We start from the raw sequence: 18,914 nt of genomic DNA, 5'->3' as shown, positions 1-18,914 counted from the left end.
ACAGGCAGGGAAGAGAGTGGCGCAGCCAGGATGAGCTTGGCCTGAGGCCCAGGGGTGTGTAGGCTGGGGGCAGGGCAGGACCCACTCTCCCCATTCCTCCGGGCAGGCTGCCCCAGGCTCCTACCTTGGCCCTGCTGGATGAGGTCTTCCATGAAATACCTGCCATCCTCCCAGTCCATGGCTCTGGCTGCGGCAGCGGGAAGCTCAGCTCAGAAGCAGCAGCAGCTCCTCACACCCCCTCCTGCCAGGCTGCAGCCGGCCCCCTTCCAGCCAGAGCAAGTCCCAGCAGCGCCAGGAGCTCAGCGCCTGCCCTGCAGGATGCACCAGGGGCTCGGCCTCCCCTCCTCTTCCTCTTGGCGAAGCCTGGCAGCCAGGAGCCCACCCGCAGGCTCCCGCCCCAGCCTTCCAAATCTGCTCCAGCTGCCGCAAGAGGAGCGGCCAGGATTCTTGTGGCATTCAGCAATTCAGCCCCTCTGCTCCGCACCAGTCCGAGGGGCCTGAGGAACGCCGGCTCCAGCTCCGGGCCACAGGGGCTTTCCACATGCCCGGAGCTGGCACCTCTGTGGGGCCGACGGGGCCTCGGCCCGCTCCTCCAGCCAGGGCAGCGCGTGGGAACTGCGCACCAGAGGGGCTGGAGCAACCCGCTGAGGAGCCCTGGGGCAGCCGCGGACAGCTGGGCACAGCGGGTGCTGCTCAGGGGCCTGGGGCAGTGCCCGGGGCTTTGTGCTATTGAGGGCTGGAGCCAGGGCAGATTCAGGAGCCAGTTTAGTCCCCTTCCAGCACATTCCACTCCAGGGCAGACCCCATCCGAGCTGTCCTGGAGCACCCACTGCCGAGCCTGGCGCTTTGCCCTCTCCCCACCTGACCCCAGACCCGTCCCGGGGATCTCAGCAAGCAGACCCCTGGGGCCCTGGCTCCTGTGCTGAACCAGAGGGTCCCACACACCGGAGCCCCCTCCCCACACCTGCAAAGGCTGGGCCATGGGAGAGCATGAAGGAGCCCCCTGCCCTGCGACAGGCCCCCGGAGAAGGCCAGCTCCAGCCTCACTCTCACCCCACCCGTCAGGGAGCTGGGCTGGGGGGAAGACACCCACCTGGGCCCGGCTCCCTGCCCTCCCCACGGCAACCTTGCCCCCAGCACCCGCCCGCCTGCACAGCACCAGCGCCAGGCGAAGGGTTAACAGCACAGCCAGGAAGCAAGCGGGGTGGTGGCGGGCCATGGGTCAGCGCTGAGGGGCGTGGGAAGCCCAGGGCCATGGGGCAGGACAGAAGGGTGTGGGCACAGCTGTGGGAGCCCAGGGCTCTGGGCAGAGCTGGGGGCAGGGAGAGCCCACGCCAAGCCATGGGGCAGGACAGAGGGGCGTGGGCACATGCAGGGGGAGCCCAGAGCTGGGGGCAGGGTAGCCCAGGGCCGAGCCGTGGGGCAGGACAGAGGGGCATGGGCACAGCTATGGGGCAGGGGGAGCCCAGGTCAAGCCGTGGGGCAGAACAGAGGGGTGTGGGCACAGCTGTGGGGCGGGGGAGCCCAAGGCCGAGCCATGGGGCAGAACAGAGGGATGTGGGCAAGCTGTGGGGCAGAGGGAGCCCAGGCCAAGCCGTGGGGCAGGACAGAGGGGCGTGGGCACAGGCAGGGGGAGCCCAGGGCTGTGGGCAGAGAAGCCCAGGGCCGAGCTGTGGGGCAGGACACAGGGGCGTGGGCACAGCAGTGGGGCAGGGGAGCCCAAGGCCGAGCCGTGGGGCAGAACAGAGGGATGTGGGCAAGCTGTGGGGCAGAGGGAGCCTAGGCTGAGCCGTGGGGCAGGACAGAGGGGTGTGAGCAAGCTGTGGGGCAGGGAGAGCCCAGGCAGAGCCGTGGGGCAAGACAGAGGGGTGTGGGCACAGCTGTGGGGCGGGGGAGTCCAAGGCCGAGCCATGGGGCAGGACAGAGGGATGTGGGCAAGCTGTGGGGCACGGAGAGCCCAGGCCGAGCCGTGGGGCAGAACAGAGGGGCGTGGGCACAGCCGTGGGGCAGAGGGAGCCCAAGCAGAGCCGTGGGGCAGGACACAGGGACGTGGGCACAGCAGTAGGGCAGGGGGAGCCCAGGCCAAGCCATGGGGCAGGACAGAGGGGTGTGGGCACAGCCGTGGGGCGGGGTAGCCCAAGGCCGAGCCGTGGGGCAGAACAGAGGGATGTGGGCAAGCTGTGGGGCAGGGAGAACCCAGGCCAAGCCGTGGGGCAGGACAGAGGGGCGTGGGCACAGTCATGGGGCAGAGGGAGCCCAGGCCAAGCCGTGGGGCAGGACAGAGGGGTGTGGGCACAGCAGTGGGGCAGGACAGAGGGGCATGGGCACAACCGTGGGGCAGGGGAGCCCAGGGCCAAGCCGTGGGGCAGGATAGAGGAGCGTGGGCACAGCCGTGGGGCAGAGGGAGCCCAGGCCGAGCCGTGGGGCAGAATAGAGGAGCGTGGGCACAGCCGTGGGGCAGAGGGAGCCCAGGCCGAGAGGTGGGGCAGGGCAGAGGAGCGTGGGCACAGCGTGGGGCAGAGGGAGCCCAGGCCGAGCCGTGGGGCAGGGCAGAGGGGCGTGGGCACAGCCGTGGGGCAGAGGGAGCCCAGGCCGAGCCATGGGGCAGGGCAGAGGAGCGTGGGCACAGTCGTGGGGCAGAGGGAGCCCAGGCCGAGCACTGGGGCGTGGGCACAGCCAGGGGGACGAGTCAGCGCGGTGGGGAAGGCGCCCGCACCGGCAGCTGTTGGACAATGAGCCTATTGTCCCAGCAGAACAGCTGCAGGGCGGGGTGGGGTGCGCTACCTGCCAGGGGCCGTATGTGTGGGGGGGGGGCGGGGGGGAGCAGCAGGCCCAGCCGTCCCCCGCCCGGCAGGACGCGGCCCAGGAGCTGCGGCTGACTCACGCCCCAGGAACAGGCCAGCTCGGCGCCTTTCCTGGTGGAAACTTGGAGTCGAGGCGCTTGGCCAGCAGCAGCAGCAGGGCTGGGGCCTCGGGCAGGGCTGCTCCCCACCCCGCATGGTGCAGGGACCCCCAGCCAGCCAAGCCCACCCTACCTCGGGCCGGGCAGGAGGGGGATGGGGCAGCAGGGCACAGCCCCCTCCTCCAGCGACCGGCTGCCCAGTGCTCAGCAGCGTGGCCAGGGGACCGCGGGTCAGCACGGGGCCAAGCCGAGCCGAGCAGCCGGCAGCTTGGAGCAGGCTGAAGGGGGCGGGGGCGGCTGGGAAGGGACCTGGGGCTGGGATCACCGCCACCCCACATGGGCGCAGGCCCATAGCCCAGCCCCTCCCGCAGCACAGGCTGTCCGGCCAGCGGGGCCTGTGCCGCACTCGGACATGGGCTCTGGTCTCCAGTCCACGCCGCAGGGGGTGCAAATGTGCTGCTCACCCCCCTCGCTGCAGCCCCAGGCTGGCAGATGCCCACTCTGAGAAGCGAACACCCCTCTGCTGCCCCTCCTCCATCCCCTGAAGGCCTTCGTCCCCCATGACTTCCGCCCCATCCCCTCCTGCTGCAGGGGGTGCAGCTAGCCCACAGGATGGGCCCTGAACAGGGAGGGCAGCCTGCTCCACACGCCCACAGGGCGACGCCAGGGACACGTGCTGGCTGGGGGGGCAAGAGTCCCAGTGTGAGAACGGGCAAGACACCTGGCACTGCCCAGCACTGGCCCTGCCCCCAGAGCAGCACCCGCGCTGGCTGGTAAGATGCCTGCGCCCCCTCCTGCAGACCGGCTGTGGCATTAGCCCACCAGCCCAGACAGGCTGCACACCTAGCAAGACACCAGCCCCAGCCGCTCTGCACGCGCTCCCGGCCTGGGACCCCCACTCGCAGTTCTGTGCCACTCGTGAGCCAAGGGCACGTTCTTGGGGAGCAGCCCCTGGGCGGGGACCCACTGCTGGGATAGAGACAACCCTCAGCCCCGTGTGACCCTGCTGCATGTCCCCGCCCTGCCCACCTCCCACGTACGTGCCAAATGCCCAATGGGACAGAGAGCCCCACGCTCAGAGCACCAGCAGCTGCCAGACTCATCCACCCTCAGTGCCTGTGCCACCCGGCCAGGAGGAGTGTGGCCATCCCCCAGCCCTGCAGGGCCTGCGACAAGCTGGACAAAGCCCCTGACCCCCAACAGCAACCCCAGAGCTCTCCCCATACGCTGCAGCAGGCCCCACAGGCAGAGAGTCGGGGTCCCTCTCCCTGGGGCCGCCTCTGACCTTGGCAGCGGAACGCAGCAGCTGGAGGAGGATGGGAAAACTGATGGTCAAGGATAGCACAGGGCCCTGCACCTGTTGGCATGCCAGGGCCCCTCTGCGGGGACGGGGGGCACGAGAAGCCTGCCTGCTGGCTGGCTGTCCCTACCCCGACTCCGGGCAAGCCAGAGCTCCCGCCTCACACAGACCGGGTGGGAAAGGGTTAAGGGCAGCCCCGGGCCTGCCAAGCACCCCCCTCCCGGCATTCACATATCCCTGTGCCAGCGCCCCCCAGGGTCCAGCGGAGGGGAACCCCCCTTCCAGATAAGGCCACGGCCGTGTCCCCTCCCCACCAGCACCACTCGCCGGCTCCAGGCTCCCCCCACCCAAATGAATGAACACAGCCGCCCCTGCTGCCCGGCGCTGCTCCCCCTGGGGGGGCAGGACGCGGCCCCATGCACCTCCCCCCAGAGCACGCTCCCCCTCCCCACCGGCGAGGGGTGGGTCGCTAACCTGGGGCAGGGCTGGGTTCCGGGGCCGGCCTGGACACTCCCCCTGCTGAGGCAGCCTCCACGTGCTGCTCCTGGGTCTCCTCTCTCCTGCGGTATGCCTGGCGCGAGTCGCTGCCTGCCTGGGGTTTGGGGGAGCAGCTGGTCAGGCCCGGCACCACCTGCACCCGGGGGCCCGCAGCGGGGCGCCGCATGGCCATGGCCACGGCCACGGGGCGGCGGACGCGCTGCAGGGAGGCGGGCACGATCTCGGGCGGCAGGTGCAGGTACTGGCGCAGGTGGCAGATGCCCTCGTTGGTCAGGTACCAGTAGCAATGGCGCCAGGCGAAGGTCTCGCGTACCAGGCCTCGCGACCGGAGCGAGCCCATGGCCCGCATCACCTGCAGGTTGGTGACACCGGGCAGCTGCGGGTGGAAGCTCTGCGGCCGCTTGTCCTTCTTGGCCACCATCACGCCCTCGCGGAAGAGCAGCTCGTAGATGGCCTGCAGCCGCTCCAGCGGCATCAGCATCCCTGCCACCATGGCGAGCACGGCGCGGGGCACGGGCAGCACGCGGCCAGGAACAGCCCTCTCGGCAGAGGCAGCCGGAGAAGCGTGCCTCCCTCCCGGCCTGGCTCAAAGCGAGCAGCCGCGCACTGGCGACTGACAGCAGCTCCACCCCCGCTCAGGCATGGGGGGGGCATGCCCGCTCACTCCCTGGCTGTGACACACACGCGGATATGGGCGCCGGGGGCTCGGCAGCCCCTCCCGGGCACCACACGTCCTCCTGACAACAGGGAGGGGGGAGGAGAGGAAGCGCCAGATTTGCCGGCTTTGCTCTGGCCAGGAGTTTCATCATAGTTTCCCCTCCAGTTTCCCACAAGCAGGGCGGGGTGAGGGGAGCGTGGGGCTGGGGGAGAGGGCGGGAACCCGGCACTTTGCTTTCCACTGCACACGACTCAGCAAAGGCAAACTGACCAGACGGGTCCAGCCAGGGGCCAGAGCCCCATGCGGCGATGGGCAGAGCCTGGGCACAAGGGCACTGGGCCGGGGGGGCGGGCGGCTGGACAGGAGAGACCAGAGCAGCCTGCCCAGCCCCACCCCCAGCAGGCACATCCCTGTCATTCCTGGCACCCTGCCGGGGAGGCCAGGCAAGGAGGGCGTTGGCTGGCATTAACCACTTCCATGCCAGCCAGCTGCTCTCTGGGGCTGACAAGCCAGGGAACAGCACCCAGGCTGGGGGGCCCAGACTGGCCCAGCCCCAAGGCAGTGCTCTCAGCACCCAACTAGCCACACAGCCCCCTGGAGGAGTCACACTGCACTGAGGGGAAACTGAGGCATCAGGCAGGCACAGGACCTGCGCAGCAGCACACAGCAGAACCCACGAGTCCTGGTGCCCAACCCCTGCTCTCGCTGCTAGGCCCCACTCCCTACCTGCAGGGTTACACCGAGAGCTGCCCACGCCTGCAGCTCAGCATACGCCCGGCTGCCCCAGAGCAAACGGGGCACCACTCCTCAGAACCCTGGGGAGACACCTCGGGAGCAGCCAGCAGGTTGCCAGGGCGATTACGTGGCCCAGCCCCTGAGCCAGCACCCAGGGCCTCCAGCCCCACAAGGCAAAGACTCCGTATCCCCCTCCATGGCCCCTGCCCAGCCCCAATCTGTGTCTGGGGGACACGGGAAGTGCCAGTCTCTGCGCAGAGCAGCTCAGAGGCCCCACTCACAGCACCAGCTGCCCTCCTGCTGCAGTGCTGGGCCAGACCCGAAGCAGGGGCTGAGCTGGGCTGGGCAGGGGAGGGGAGAGGAGGGGAGGTCAGCTGTCAGGGCCCCAGCCCTCTCGGGGCACCATATAGTGACCAGTCCCTGAGGGAGGGCACTGCCCCTCCACCCTAGGCACCAGCCCCATCAGCCGGGCAGAAGAGACACAGGCCTACACCAGTCCTGGCCACACAGAACGGAGGAGTCACCTACCCCTCCAAACCCAATAAACCCCCCCAGACACCTGTACACACCCATTCCCCACCTAGCCCCACAGACCCAGTAACCCCCCCAGACAACTGTACACATCCATCCCCCACCTACCCCCACAGACGGCTTGTGACCAAGTGGGACCATTCTTAATGTTTCCTCTGAATATTGTGTGGGGGCCTCAGTTTCCCCTATGCATTTCTTAAGTCTCCAGCGTGCATAAATTGCCGACACTCTGGCTCACTGCGCCTCAGAATGGACCCGGACGAGGGGTCCTGTCCTCTGTACCTACAAGCTCTGTTTTAGACCGTGTTCCTGTCATCCAATAAACCTCTGTTTTACTGGCTGGCTAAGAGTCATGTCTGACTGCAAAGTGAGGGTGCAGGACCCTGTGACTTCCCTAGGACCCCGCCTGGGCGGGCTCGCTGTGGGAAGAGCACAGAGGGGCAGAGGATGCTGAATGCGCCAAGGAGAGACCCAGGAGGTGAAGCCGTGTGAGCTTCTTGCCCTGGAGACAGTCTGGTCCAAGGGAGAGGAGGATCCCCAAAGTCCTGACTGGCTTTGTGGGGAGCAGTTCCAGAGCAGCACCTGGGGACTCTGAGACAAGCTCTTTAGCCAGATGGGCAGAGTGGCTGAGAGCTCCCACTCCTGGCCTGGGCCCGTATGTCTGTGTTGGGTCTCCTGGGCTCAGGCCCCTTGGACCCCCAGTGGGAGTGGAAGGTGGGGGTCAATGGGGAGACCTGTCTGGGGTGGCGAGACCCTGGGACAGAGAGAACTGTTATCAGGCCCCAGGTGGTGCAGCCGCAGCTGCTGAGGGGCTGTGGGACCTGGGTGAAGGTCCCCGGGGTGAAGCCCCTCGCCCTGCCTATGGTCCGGATCCCTGTGCAGACCCAGGAGGGGTCGGGCTGGCTGGTCGCTGGGGTTCTCCAGGATATCGGCTGGGAGATCCTGTTGAGGGGGTGACTGTCTCTTTGGGACAGGATCCAGGCCCTGCTCTGGTAACAGCTGAGGGCTTGAATTTGAATCCAGAAAACCAATTGGCTAAGATGGAAATGGTCAGTGAAAATGCAAATGACCTGGCTGGCCGGCTCCCTGCCTGCCCTCACTGGGACAGCAGGGGCAGAGCTGAGCCCAGGGGAATCGGAGACTCCAGCAGAGGGTGGGGAACCACAGCCGGAGGGGACAGCTGCCAGCCAGGGCGGCCTTATCCAGAGGTGCAAAAGGCCTTGGGACAAGGGTAAAGCAGCCTTGGGACACCTGCCTGTCATAGAGGAGCCTGGGCTTGGGGAGGGCCAGATGGGAGGGGAAGGCTCCCCCACCGGAGAATCACTGGTGCAGCATGTACTGACTTTCTGGGGAAAGCTCGCTGAGCTCGTGGGTCTGGCCAGGGAGAACCCAGCCAGGGCCCAAGGGAGGCAGGAAGGCTGGTACGACCGCTCAGCCTATGGCACCAGGGACCAGGGGAGGGGTCTCATCCTGGTGAGGAAGAAGAAGCTGCAAGCTGCCTGGGACGGGTCCTTCAAGGTCATCGAGCAGCTGGATGAGAACCATGTGGTGGAACTGCCCAGCTGGGCTCAGCCACCAAGGGGACCAGGTCACCATGATGGAGCTATACTGTGACAGGGAGAGGCTGGGCCCGGTCGTGTGTGGCCAGGGGGAGAAGGGGGAAGATCCCCTGGTGGGTCTCTTCCCTGAGACAGGAGCCGGCCCCTTGCTGGATCAGTTCCCCTCTCTGACCAGCTAACCCCTGCCCAGCAGGCAGAGATCAGAGACGCTGCATTGGTATCAACAGCTGTTTTCCAGCCAACCTGGGCTCACTGACCGAGCTGTCCACTGGGTGGAGCTGGGAGCCGTCAGGCCTCCTGTCAGGACAGAACACAGCCCAGGCCCTGGAGGGAGAGGTCAGAAACATGCTGACTTAGGAGTGTTCCTGCTGCCCTCCAGCCCTGGAGCACTCCCGTGGGGCTGGTCCCCAGGAAAGACTGGTTGATCCGGTTCTGTGGGGCCTATCGGAAGCTCAACGCCATCACCATGTCTGGTGCCTGGGCCTGACGAGATCCTAGACAAGCTGGGCAGGACTCGGGACCCCACACTAGGGATCTCACCAAGGTTACTAGCAGGTGCCTTTGGATCCAGATGCCACGTTGAAAACTGCTTTTGTCACCCCTTTGGGGCTGTAGAAGTCCCTGGTCCTGCCTTTCGGCCTCAAGGAGGCGCCAGTCACCTGCCAGTGCCAGGGGGATCAGTCCCTGAGGGGATGGAGAATTGTACCCTAGTGCAGTGCTTCTCAAACTATCCGATGTGGTGGACCAGCAGTTTTTTTTCCCCCAATGTGCCAGGACTGGTACCATATTTCCACCATATTATCGTTATCGTAAATGATCTGGAGAAACGGGTAAGCAGTGAGGTGGCAAAGTTTGCAGATGATACTAAACTACTCAAGATAGTTAAGACCAAAGCAGATTGTAAGAACTTCAAAAAGATCTCACAAAACTAAGTGATTGGGCAATAAAATGGCAAATGAAATTGAATGTGGATAAATGTAAAGTAATGCACATTGGAAAAAATAATCCCAACCATACATACAATATAACGGGGGCTAATTTAGCTACAGCGAGTCAGGAAAAAGATCTTGGAGTCATCGTGGATAGTTCTCTGAAGATGTCCACGCAGTGCACAGAGGCAGTAAAAAAACAAACAGGATGTTAGGAATCTTTAAAAAGGGGATAGAGAATAAGACAGAATATATTATTGCCCTTATATAAATCCGTGGTATACCCACATCTCAAATACTGTGTACAGATGTGGTCTCCTCATCTCAAAAAAGATATTCTAGCACTAGAAAAGGTTCAGAAAAGGGCAACTAAAATGATTAGGGGTTTGGGGAGGGTCCCATGTGAAGACAGATTAAAGAGGCTAGGCCTCTTCAGCTTGGAAAAGAGGAGACTAAGGGGGGATATGATAGAGGTATATAAAATCATGAGTGATGTTGAGAAAGTGGATAAGGAAAAGTTATTTACTTATTCCCATAATACAAGAACTAGGGGTCACCAAATGAAATTAATGGGCAGCAGGTTTAAAACAAATAAAAGGAAGTTCTTCTTCACACAGCGCACAGTCAACTTGTGGAACTCCTTGGCTGAGGAGGTTGTGAAGGCTGGGACTATAACAGTGTTTAAAAGGGAACTGGATAAATTCATGGAGGTTAAGCCCATAAATGGCTATTAGCCAGAATGGGTAAGGAATGGTGTCTCTAGCCTCTGTCTGTCAGAGGATGGAGATGGATGGCAGGAAAGAGATCACTTGATCATTGTCTGTTAGCTTCACTCCCTCTGGGGCACCTGGCATTGGCCACTGTTGGCAGACAGGATACTGGGCTGGATGGACCTTTGGTCTGACCCAATACGGCCGTTCTTATGTTCTTATGTTGCACAGGCACGTAGCACATCAGATCAGAAAACATTCTTCACTGTATTAACTGGAACGGGAGCGTGGCGTACATGCAGAGATGTTCCCATTTAAATACACTGAAGACTGACTGAAAGGCTGTGCATTTGGGCAGATAGTATATAATGACTAGATATAGAAAGAAAATAAAATATTATTTGAACATTCGTAGTAATATTAATTTATATCAGAAACAAGATAATGAATAAAATAAAAATTGCAAAGAATCCTGTGGCACCTTATAGACTAACAGACGTTTTGGAGCATGAGCTTCCGTGGGTGAATACTCACTTCGTCAGATGCATGTAGTGGAAATTTCCAGGGGCAGGTATATATATGCAGGCAAGCTAGAGATAATGGGGTAGTTCAATCAGGGAGGATGAGGCCTTGTTCTAGCAGTTGAGGTGTGAAAACCAAGGGAGGAGAAACTGGTTTTGTAATTGGCAAGCCATTCGCAGTCTTTGTTTAATCCTGAGCTGATGGTGTCAAATTTGCAGATGAACTGAAGCTCAGCAGTTTCTCTTTGAAGTCTGGTCCTGAAGTTTTTTTGCTGCAGGATGGCTACCTTAAGGTCTGCTATAGTGTCGCCAGGGAGGTTGAAGTGTTCTCCTACAGGTTTTTGTATATTGCCTTTCCTAATATCTGATTTGTGTCCGTTTATCCTTTTATCTGTAGCGAAAAGGATAAACGGACACAAATCAGATATTTATTCTTGGTGGAATTCCGGTGTGATTTCTAAATTATATCTCTCTCTCTTTCCTGGAAACTCGCCGCAGACCAGCAGCCAATGGCTTGCGGACTGGCACCGGTCCACGGACCACCACTTTGAGTAGCACTGCGCTAGTGGACATGGATTAGATTTGTGCCATTAGCCAGACCTGGGAAGACCAGGTGTCCCAGGTGAAGAGGATGCTGGGTCGCCTCCAGGATGCAGGGCTGACTGTAGAAGCTGGGAAGTGCAAGGTGGGGATGGCGGAGGTGTTGTACCTGGGCCACAAGGTGGGGAGCAGCTGCCTAAAGCCGGAGAAGGCCACGGTGGGGGCTATCAGAGACTGGCCTGCTCCGCAGACTAAGAAACAGGCCCAGGCCTATACTGGGATGGTAGGGCACTGCCAGAGGATTGTGCCCCACTTTAGCTCTACGTCAGCTCCCATCACTAGGCTACGCGAGAAGGGGAAGCCAGACAAGCTGGTCGGGATCTGGCAGTGCCAGGGGGCTCTCTGCACGCTGAAGGAGGGTCTGGTCAAGGGCCCGGAGTTGGGAAACCCGGACGGAGACCTGCTGTGACATTAGGAGCGTAATATAATATTTCATTGCAAGGTGACAGGGCCAGAAAGTGTTCATTAACTCACAGACTGACCTGACCCAGGGCCGAGCTTTAGAGACTGGTTAGGAAAATATGCAAATGAACAGAGCTTGGAAATGCAGCCTGCATTGGTAGAGGTAGAAGGGTAGATGTTTGCTCAGGGCTTGGGAAGTCAGCAAACAAAGCTTGTCTATCACTAGAGCTTTGATTCAAAGATCAAAAAAGGAATATGAACATTTAGGAAGACACTGGAGTGAAATAGTATTATTGTCTCTGTGTCTCTTTGAAGATTGTGGTCACCTGTATCTGAACTGTTAATGGATAAATTACCCTGTGCTAATTGCCAGCATGTTTGGGAGAAGGAAAGTTAAGCCGATTGTTTTCTCAGGCCAAAAGGCTGCTTAAAAACTGTGGGACATAATCCTGCTACATCTTAGATCTGCCTTGGGTTTCAAGAGGCGGAAACTCTAAGCCATAAGAATTGAGATCCCCAGTCACTGACTGGAGCCACCCTGAATATGGACATAGAAATAATTTAGAGCTTATAGTCCAAAAAGAACTTTTGGCAACTACAAACTCACCATCTCTGCTGTGTATCTGAACCTCAGGAGACTGAACTCAATTCTGTCTGTATATTCATCTTGCAACCAACTCTCTCTTTTCTTTTTTTAAATAAATTTTAGTTGAGTTAATAAGAATTGGCTGTAAGAGCGTGTTTTGGGTAAGATCTAAGTTATCCTTTGACCTGGGTCTGGGGCTTGATCCTTCAGGATCAGGAGAACCTTTTCCCTTTTACTGGGGTGTTGGTTTTCATAACCATTCGTCCTCATAACAAGTGGGACTGGTGGTGATACTGAAAGACTGGAGTGTCTAAGGGAATTGCTTGTGTGACTTGTGGTTAGCCAGTGGGGTGAGATCGAAGTCCTCTTTGGCTGGCGGGCCAATGCCAAGGGGGAGAAACACTCCATCATGTACCTGAGCATGAAGCTGCTGCCCCGGGAGCAGGGCTATGGGGCCAGAGAAGCAGTGCCTGGCCAAGGAGTGGGCTCTTGAAAGGCTGCAGCCAGATCTATTTGGGTGGCGGTTCACGGTGTACCAGGAGCATTCTCCCTGCCGTGGCTGCACCAGGTGAGAGGGGCCAATGCCAGGCTGGAGTCTGTCCTTCCAGGACTGTGAGATGGAGGTGGGTTAAGGGGGGCACCAATGTTCTAGCTGATGGTTTGTCCCAGAGAGGGGGCCCTGAACTTCCCCAGGTCACTGGCTAAAGTGACCCAGCTCAGTTCAGTCTCGAAGGGGGGAGAGATGTGACGAAGTGGGGATTTCCCCTTCTTACGTTGTTTGTGAGTCTTACTGTTCTGCATGAATGCTGTGTGTGCCTCAGTTTCCCTATGTATTGCACCATCATCTGGGTGGTGGGAATCAGCGTGTGGCTGCCCACTCGTAACCTGAGACCCAGGAGGGGGATGTGACTAGGTGACTCTTTGCCCAGGAAGGCGCACAAGCCGGAGGAGGAGCAATGGGCAGGGCAGGGCAGGGCAGGGCAGGGGCCACGCAGCTGGAAAGGAGTCGCCCTCGGCTGGCTTGGGGCACAGGGGGAGGACCAGAGTCCTGGCTTTGGGCTCCGCTCCCCTCCCCCCAAGATGAACTTGGCTGAAACTCACTGATTTCTGTGCTGACAAGTTCTGCCCTACGCTGTGTCCTGTCAACTAATAAACCTTCTGTTTTCCCGGCTGCTGAAAGTCACGTCTGACTGCGAAGGGGGGGGCGGGGTGCAGGACCTTGTGGCTTCCCCAGGACCCCACCTGGGCGGGCTCGCTGTAGGAAGCGCACGGAGGGGCAGAGGATGCTGAATGCTCCAAGGAGAGACCCAGGAGGTGAAGCCGTGGGAGCTTCCTGCCCTGCAGACAGTCTGCTCCAAGGGAGAGGAGGCTCCCCAGAGTCCTGCCTGGCTTTGTGGGGAGCAGTTCCAGAGCATCGCCCGGGGACTCCGTGACACACACCAATCCCCCCCACAGACCCAGTAACCCTCCCAATACCTGTACACACCCATCTCCTCCACCTACCCTCCCAGACCCAATAACTCCCCCGACACCTGTACACATCCATCTCCTCCACCTACCCCCCCCAGACCCAATAACCCCCCTGACACCTGTACACACCCATCCCCTCACCTAGCCCCCCAGACCCAGTAACCCCCCCGACACCTGTACACACCCATCTCCTCCACCTACCCCCCCCAGACCCAATAACCCCCCTGACACCTGTACACACCCATCCCCTCACCTAGCCCCCCAGACCCAGTAACCCCCCCGACACCTGTACACACCCATCCCCTCACCTAGCCCCCCAGACCCAGTAACCCCCCCGACACCTGCACACACCCATCCCCTCACCTAGCCCCCCAGACCCAGTAACCCCCCCGACACCTGCACACACCCATCCCCTCACCTAGCCCCCCAGACCCAGTAACCCCCCCGACACCTGCACACACCCATCCCCTCACCTACCCCCCAGACCCAGTAACCCCCCCAATACCTGCGCACACCCATCCCCTCACCTACCCCCCAGACCCAGTAACCCACCCGACACCTGCGCACACCCATCCCCTCACCTACCCCCCAGACCCAGTAACCCACCCGACACCTGCACACACCCATCCCCTCACTTACCCCCCCGACCCAGTAACCCCCCCCGACACCTGCACACACCCATCCCCCACCTACCTCCACAGACCCAGTAACTCCCCCAACACCTGTATACACCGATCCCCCCACCTACCCCCCCCCAGACTCAGTAACCCCCCCGACAGCTGTACACACCAATCCCCCCACCTAAACGCACAGATCCAGTCACCTCCCAAACTGTACAGGATCACACCTGGAAAGAAACCTTCCACCACCTCTTCTGTCTTTCAAACAGCCTCCGCCCCAGCCACGCTCCCCACAGACCAGGACACACCAACTCAAGGTGCCACCAGGCACAGTGAGACCACCACACCTCTCGAGATCCAGGGATCTTACACCGCCTGTCACAAGGTGTGTACCTTATCTGAGTGCCCCAACAGCAGCTGGGCGGGTGAAGCCAGACAATCCCTAACTCTCCAATGAACTCGCACAGGAAATGATACTGAGCCGCAAAACACCATGTCACTCATGGGCCAACACTTCACAACGCACCACCGCCAGGTCTGACCTCTCCGTCCTTATCCTCAATGGGACCTGCACACCGTCCAAAGAAACTCCCGCCTCGGCTAGACACTAAAACCCCCGGCGCGAGCGGAGACGCTGCCTTTCCGGCTCATCACAGCCTGAGACCCGCAAACCCCCGGCTGGCCCGGCTACAGGGGGTTAACAGGCTGCTGCACCCAGAACGGGCCCCGGTAACCCGTGGTCTCTGCCTGGGGTGCCCTGTGTGGCGCTGAGAGTGCTTCCCCAGGCCACAGGGAGCTCGGCAGACAGAGCCCAGAGGAAGGAGCCGGGGCCCGGGCTGCCACCAGCAGAGTCTGCTGGGACCCAGGGCTATGGGAGCAGCCTCAGCCCTGCTACCTGCCCGGGGCAGCCATGGGGACGGAGCCCAGCGCTCTGCCCGCTCTGCCGCCCCCCGAGCACACAGCCATGAACGCCCGCAGGTCCCAGGCTCCAAGCACAGCACCCTGCCAGCGCCACAGGGGGACTGCAGCCAGCCAGGGACATTTACCGTCCCCAGAGCCTGTCAGCTGAACCTAGCCGAGGGCCTGGGAATGGCTGGCTCGCCCCCATCACCAAGGCACTGACAGCCCCTCCGAACACCTGCCCTGGCCCATTCGGCCCAGCCTGGGAAAGCCAGACAGAGCCACGCTGTAGGGAGCAGGAGCAGGGCCAGGGGAGGGGCAAAGCAGCTGCCTTTCGGGGTCTCTGCTCACGCCGGCCGGCTGGGAGAACGGGGCTGGGTCCTGCACTCCAATGAGCCCAGATGGGCTGGCTGCCCGTCCCATAGCACTGACTCCTGTAGAACCAATGTGAATGAAATTGTTTTTAGTTAGTCACTGTACCATTGTAACTTCTGTTCACCATTTCATTACACTTGCCATTTTGCCTACATTGTAACATTGTAACTTCTGTGCAATATTGTAACTCAAAACCCATTTTAAAATGCTGACTCCATTTTGTAGAAGGCTTGTGCTGCAGCCCCCATTTTTGCAAGCCATACTGTAATTTTATTAGTCTAGTTGAGATGTGTGAATGAGGTATGCATAGGTGATAGAATCAACCTCCAGCACCAGCCCCTCCTGATGAGATAAAGTTCAAATACCAACGGCTGAAGAACTAGACAACAGCCCTAACTCAAGCAAGAAGCATCCACCCTAAAAAGAAACAACAGAAGGAAGATCAAAGCCAGGTCCCAGGCTGACAGTCAGCCCTGCAATTGACGGGTGATCAAGCAAACCCAGAGGCGGCGTGACACAGCGAGACCTAGGAACTTTGAATCCAAACTAAACTCCTATAAAAAGGGAAGGGTGAGATGAGAGACTTTGGGTAACGTTCTGCTACCAACGTCAAGGAGCATCGGTGCGCGCCCGACAGAGACCCGGCTCCTCCTCGTGCTCAGCTTTCCTGGCCAGTTAGCTGCCACGAGCTCCGATCCCAAGCTGCAAACTCAAACTGCAATCAGGACTGGTAACTATCCAGCAGCCGCAGAACATTTTGGTGTGTGTGTGTGTGTGAGTGTATGTGTATAAGCATTAAGGTATTTGCTAATAGTTACGGATTAATAATAAATGTGGCATCTTTGTCTTAACCCCTAAAACGATCCTGTGTAAGTCTGTAGGACAACACTGCCCACCCCCCACCTCCACAGGAGCCTGGCCTGCCAGGGTCAATCTTTGTTCCACCACCACCAGCCTTCACTCCTGCTCCTGTTTGTGCCAGAGGAGGGAACAGCGGGTGAGAGCGAGCAGGTGGGAAATGGGGGAGGGGAAGAGCAGGCCAAGACAGAAGGGCTGAGTGCAGGCGAGGGGCAGGGAGACAGGAAGCTGAAGGGGGGAGTGGGGATCGCATCCTCCCCTGTGTCACTGCAGGGGGCGGTTCCCGCTGGCCCCACAAGCTCCCCCATGAACTGGCAGCTCCAGCCTCCTATGGGGCTCGGGGCTATGGACCTGCAGTGCTGGAGACCGACAGCAGAGGGCAGCAGCGCCCTGGGATACTGCACCTGGGTGCAGGTAACTGCTGCCTAACCCCTGCGGGGGAGGAGGGGGGGGGACCCAGAGCCCAGGGGGACCCAGGACCAGCTGGGGGCTGAGCAGCTCCTGACACTGCAAACCGCCCCCTTTGGAAAAGTCCTTTCCACTGCACAAATGACAGACCCCCCCACCTCCCCTATGCACCCCCTTATGCCCCCGACAGATGGACCCCTCCCAACCCCTACACCGACAGAAAGATGCCCCAACAGACGCCCCCCAGGCCCTCACCACTGATAAACAGCCCCCATCGCTGACTCTCCCACACACCCCCAACAGGCAGACGGACACCTCCCCACCCCCAATCACTTGCAGACTCCCCCCAACAGACGCCTCCCCCAACGCTGATAGCCCCACCAACAGACACTTCCTCCCCCAACAGTGATGGGGACACCCCCCCAGCCCCACACAATCAGGAAATCTGAACCCCTCTGCCCTCCCCACCCCGCGGCCAAGCAGCCAGAGCCCCCCCACAGATGCTCTGCAGTTTGCTCAGACACTGGGGCGATGCAGGACACCCTAGAAGAGAGCGCGAGGCCCAGGCAGCGCAGCCCTGCTCCCAGCTTCCAGCCAGGCTTCACCCCACGGCCCCCTTGTCGGGGCGGGCTTCGGGACACCTTTTCCTAAGGCTCCCAGCCCCAGCACACTCGCATGGCCTGCGCCACAAGGGACCCCCCTGGGCGGCTCAGGTGCTCCCTCCCCGCCACGGCCGGCTGGGGCACAGAACCAAGCTGGGATCTGAGCAGGAGCAGGGAGGTGACGTTACCTCTGGTGTGAAGTGCTAGGACCATGGCCCGGCGGCCTTGGGACAAGGATGGGTCGCGGGCTACAGAGCCTGCCTGGTAGCGACAGAGCCCAGGAGCTGAGCAAGGGGCGATGGCATCAGTGGGGCTTGCCCGGCTAGCAAGGGAAGGGCCAACGCGGACCGAGTTGGCAGCTGGAGCCAGGCACAACGGCTGCGTCTCTACCCGCGAAGCGGCACAACTCCCCAGGCCGCGGCAGGGACGCCAGCGCTGGCCACATTTCGATCCAAAGCAGGACTTTCTCTGCAGCCCGGGACAGGCAGGAGGTCAGCTGGGAGAGTCACCATGAGCCCCGGGGACTGGGGATCTGGTAATCGCCTCCTGACCCCACCGCCCCGACTATCCCAACCTGCGCCCATCTAACCCGACGCTGCCCGGCCTTTCCCTGCCTGCACCCCCACAACCCAACTCCACCCGGCCTTTCCCTGCCTGCGCCCCCCTAACCCAACTCCGCCCGGCCTTTCCTCGCCTGTGCCCCCCTAACCCGACTCCACCCGGCATTTCCCCACCTGCGCCCCCCTAACTCAACTCTGCCCGGCCTATCCCAGCCTGCACCCCCTAACCCAACTCCACCCGGCCTTTCCCTGCCTGCGCCCCGCCAGGCCTACTCCACCCGGTCTTTCCCCGCCTGCGCCCCCCCAAGCCGACTCCACCCGGCCTTTCCCCGCCTGCGCCCCCCTAACCCGACTCCACTCGGCCTTTCCCCGCCTGCGCCCCCCTAACCCGACTCCACCCGGCCTATCCTCACCTGCACCCCCCTAGCCCGAATCCGCCCGGCCAACCCCTCCCCCCCCGCACCCTCCTAAGCCGACTCCGCCCCACCTATCCCCCGCCTGCGCCCCCCTAACCCGACTCCTCCCGGCTTTTCCCCGCCTGCACCCCCCAACCCGACTCCACCCGGCCAAGCCCCCGCGCACCCTCCTAAGCCGACTCTGCCCCACCTATCCCTCGCCTGCGCCCCCCTAACCCGACTCCTCCTGGCTTTTCCCCGCCTGCGCCCCCTAACCCGAATCCACCCGGCCAACCCCCCCCCCCGTACCCTCCTAAGCCGCCTCCACCCCACCTATCCCCCGCCTGCGCCCCCCTAACCCGACTCCTCCCAGCTTTTCCCCGCCTGCGCCCCCTAACCCGAATCCACCCGGCCAACCCCCCCCCGCACCCTCCTAAGCCGCCTCCACCCCACCTATCTCCCGCCTGCGCCCCCCTAACCCGACTCCACCCGGTCTTTCCCCGCCTGCGCCCGCCTAACCCGACTCCACCCGGCCTTTCCCCGCCTGCACCCCCCTAACCCGACTCCGCCCTGCCTATCCCCGCCTGCGCCCCCTAACCCGACTCCACCCGGCCTTTCCCTGCCTGCGCCCCCTAACCCGACTCCACCCGGCCTTTCCCCGCCTGCTCCCCCTAACCCGACTCCACCCGGCCTATCCCCGCCTGTGCCCCCCTGCCCGACTCCGCCTGGCCTTTCCCCGCCTGTTGCCAAAGGAGACCATCGCTCGCAGTGCACCCGGGGGCTGCTGGTGCTCCC

General features: G+C 61.5%; 1 protein-coding gene and 1 long non-coding RNA gene across 11 annotated transcripts in view; one reads left to right on the top strand and one right to left on the bottom strand.

The window, feature by feature from the left end:
• The window catches only part of LOC127044516 (uncharacterized), a 109,857-nt gene extending 93,710 nt beyond the window's left edge, over positions 1-16,147 (top strand). The window contains exon 2 of the long non-coding RNA XR_007772520.1: positions 15,749-16,147. This is a non-coding gene — a long non-coding RNA (uncharacterized LOC127044516). The remainder of the gene's footprint in view (positions 1-15,748) is intronic.
• The window catches only part of PLEC (plectin), a 162,558-nt gene that overhangs the window by 84,930 nt on the left and 58,714 nt on the right, over positions 1-18,914 (bottom strand). For 2 of the 10 annotated variants that reach the window (XM_050939266.1, XM_050939265.1), the window contains exon 1: positions 4,677-5,246. The exons of 7 other annotated variants lie outside the window; for them this stretch is intronic. In XM_050939266.1, coding sequence (XP_050795223.1) covers positions 4,677-5,193 — 517 coding nt within the window. In that variant the 5' untranslated portion in view covers positions 5,194-5,246. Of the gene's footprint in view, positions 1-124; positions 275-4,676; positions 5,247-18,914 lie in introns of those variants that run through there. One more of the 10 variants, XM_050939274.1, reaches the window with a different exon arrangement.

Source organism: Gopherus flavomarginatus, chromosome 2 (assembly GCF_025201925.1).
Source record: "Gopherus flavomarginatus isolate rGopFla2 chromosome 2, rGopFla2.mat.asm, whole genome shotgun sequence".
NCBI classification, from domain to species: domain Eukaryota; kingdom Metazoa; phylum Chordata; order Testudines; family Testudinidae; genus Gopherus; species Gopherus flavomarginatus.
This window is presented reverse-complemented; position numbering and strand designations above follow the sequence as displayed.